This window comes from Montipora capricornis, chromosome 9, assembly GCF_036669925.1.
Source record: "Montipora capricornis isolate CH-2021 chromosome 9, ASM3666992v2, whole genome shotgun sequence".
NCBI lineage: Eukaryota > Metazoa > Cnidaria > Anthozoa > Scleractinia > Acroporidae > Montipora > Montipora capricornis.
In genome coordinates, this window is record NC_090891.1 from 50,923,658 (window position 1) to 50,926,157 (window position 2,500).

Consider the following 2,500-nt stretch of genomic DNA (forward strand, 5'->3'; position numbering starts at 1 on the left):
TGTCTTTTTCAATTTTGTTCACAGTATTGATAGATACCTTGATAGTTTTCGGTAGCTTTTGTGCTGTTGTAGGTGTTTGAGTTATCGGCCACTCGCTTTCAGGTAACCTGAGAATGTCAGGTCCTGCCTGCCAGCTACTATTGATATCAATGTCGATTGGTCTTTTACCACGTGTTAACCAATCAGCAATGTTTTTTTTACTTTCAGTCCAATACCAGTCATTCTTTTCGGTACCTTCTTGAATCTCTCCTATTCTCCTATGCGTGTTGCGGCGAATGTGTTGAATCCATATGTTTCATGGCGTGTACTATCTGGGAATCGACAATGTGGTAATATCCTTGAAATTTATACCTGCATTGTTGTCGTAAAACGGCTTTTAATCTTTTGTTTAGTACTGCACCACAAAGTTCTATGCGGTCAATTGACATCCTTTTGACTGGAGCTAGGCGATTCTTTGATAGAATAATGTAACTGACAAATTCTCGCGTTGGTAGTTCCCATCTGACATAAGCACAAGCGCCGTAAGCGTTGTTTGATCCGTCGCTAAATATGATCAGTATTGGGTCTCCTATTGCTCTGTGTGGTTTGATACATCTTTTGACTCTAATCTTTTCCATTTCAGGCAAGTCACTGAAAAATGTCATCCATTCTTTTCCGTATTCTTCTGGTATGGGATCGTCCCTATCCAGTTTCGTTTCATATGTCCACAGTTTTCTCATAAGTATTTTAGCTCTTACTGTGTACAGACCGGCAAGTCCAAGAGGGTCGTATATACTGTTCACTTGAGACAAAATTGTATGTTTGGTCAATATGTCTGGAATATTACAGGTAGCCTGAACATTTGTAGGAGTCGCGTCCTTTTGAGTGTGTGTCGTTTTTATCTTTGGGGAAAAAGTTAATTTGACTTTCAAGTGAAAATTCTTTTATTTTATCCCAGACAACGCCAAGCAGTTTTTCTGTAGCAGTACATGGCTCCATTGGTATTTTTGATTCATGTTTGCTCGATCAATCTTCTGAGTAGGTCCACTCTTTTAATTTGAATCCTCCTTTGTTCAATAACTTCTCTATATCATCTGTGAATTGTTTTGCCTTTTTTCGATTGTTGGCGCTTTCAATTATATCATCCATATATGTGTTATTGAGTATCACTTGGGAAGCTTCCGGAAATGGATCTTTTCCCATTTCTGCGGTCTTTCGTAATGCGACAGTTGCTATTGCGCCTGATGGTTTGTCGCCGAACGAAACTCTCTGCATTACGTAGATATCTCGTTCTCGTGTAGTGTCCATGTCGCGCCACAAGAATCGATGTGTATGTTGATCTAACATGTTTGTTGCAACTGTGTGGTACATCTTCTTAATATCTCCGATGAATGCAACTTCATACTCTCTAAATCTTAGGAGGACTGCTAATACGTTGTTGAGTAGGTCTGGTCCTTTCGCCCAATACTCATTCAGCACATGACCCATATATTTTGCACTGCTGTTGAACACAATCCTGACAGGGGTGGACTTCGAATCTGGCTTTAGTACTTCGTTATGTGAAATATAGTGTATTGGACCTTTGTAGTTTTTTAGTTCTACCTTGGTTAGTTTCCTTGCCACTCCTCGATTTACCATGTCTTGTATTTGTTCTATATAAACTTTCAGTTAAAATTAATTTAGCAAAAGCAGCCTTTCTGTTATCCGGTAAATCTTCGGGATCTCTGATCCATGGGTATTCTGCAATCCATCTTTGGGCTTCTTCATCGTAGTGAAGGTTCTTTTCAATTAGAGCAAGTTCTATCTCTTCTTTAATTGTACTTCCCAGGGAACATTGTCCACATTTACATCCACCGCATCGTGGGATGCATTCAATCCCAAGATTTTCGATGTTGTAGAAGTCTTCCACGGTACAAGATGTACTATGAAGTACTTGTACACTATTGAGTTCGGATCTCTCATTTGTTTAATAGTAGTAGGTGTTCTGAGTTCTGTTTTTTTTGTGGATGGATCCACCGTATTCAAAACCAATTAATACATCTACTTCTCCTGTCGGTCTTGTTATTTCTCTCTTTGTTACGTTTCTGAATAGGCAATGTACTCCATCCAAGTTTATAGTTTGAATATCGGAAGTTATTTTATCTATGCCGTATACGTTGATTTGTAACTCTTGTCCCCTTTTGTCAATTAGTGTGAGCTTGTACTTGCAGGACATTAACTTCTCATTAGAGACCTTTAGCACCGAGAGTTTTCATAGCGACGGTGACGTTGGTGGACGAAGGAGACTTGGGCGAGCACGGCGTTGTTCGCACCAAAATATAAACTTTTAGCAGCCTTCATTTTCCGACAGCAACTTGTTGAGTTCTTTGAAAATGAACAAATTTAAGACTTGTTGAGAGATACTTTTGCTTAGCTATGCAGACAACACCATTTCGGAAGAAGAATTTGTTCTATTATACGACTGTTATCGTTCAAAAAATCCAGATTTCGGCTATCAATCCTATGATGTTTTTGATCTAGA

The 2,500-nt window shown here is 39.0% G+C and overlaps 2 protein-coding genes across 2 annotated transcripts in view; both read right to left on the minus strand.

Moving 5' to 3' along the window:
* The window catches only part of LOC138017772 (uncharacterized), a 4,077-nt gene extending 3,358 nt beyond the window's left edge, over positions 1 to 719 (minus strand). The window contains exons 1-2 of the mRNA XM_068864756.1: positions 352 to 719; positions 1 to 257 (exon numbers count right to left, since the gene is read on the minus strand). The exon at positions 1 to 257 is cut by the window's left edge and continues 383 nt beyond it. Coding sequence (XP_068720857.1) covers positions 1 to 257; positions 352 to 719 — 625 coding nt within the window. The remainder of the gene's footprint in view (positions 258 to 351) is intronic.
* Positions 720 to 1,005: 286 nt separating this feature from the next.
* LOC138017773 (uncharacterized) lies at positions 1,006 to 1,617 on the minus strand. Its single transcript, XM_068864757.1, has one exon. It carries the CDS (start codon positions 1,615 to 1,617, stop codon positions 1,006 to 1,008), a length of 612 nt encoding a protein of 203 aa, XP_068720858.1.
* Positions 1,618 to 2,500: the final 883 nt, after the last annotated feature.

Coding starts and splice junctions, on each gene's coding strand:
- LOC138017773 (XM_068864757.1), bottom strand. CDS start 1,617: ATGGTAAATCGAGGAGTGGCAAGGAAACTAACCAAGGTAGAACTAAAA.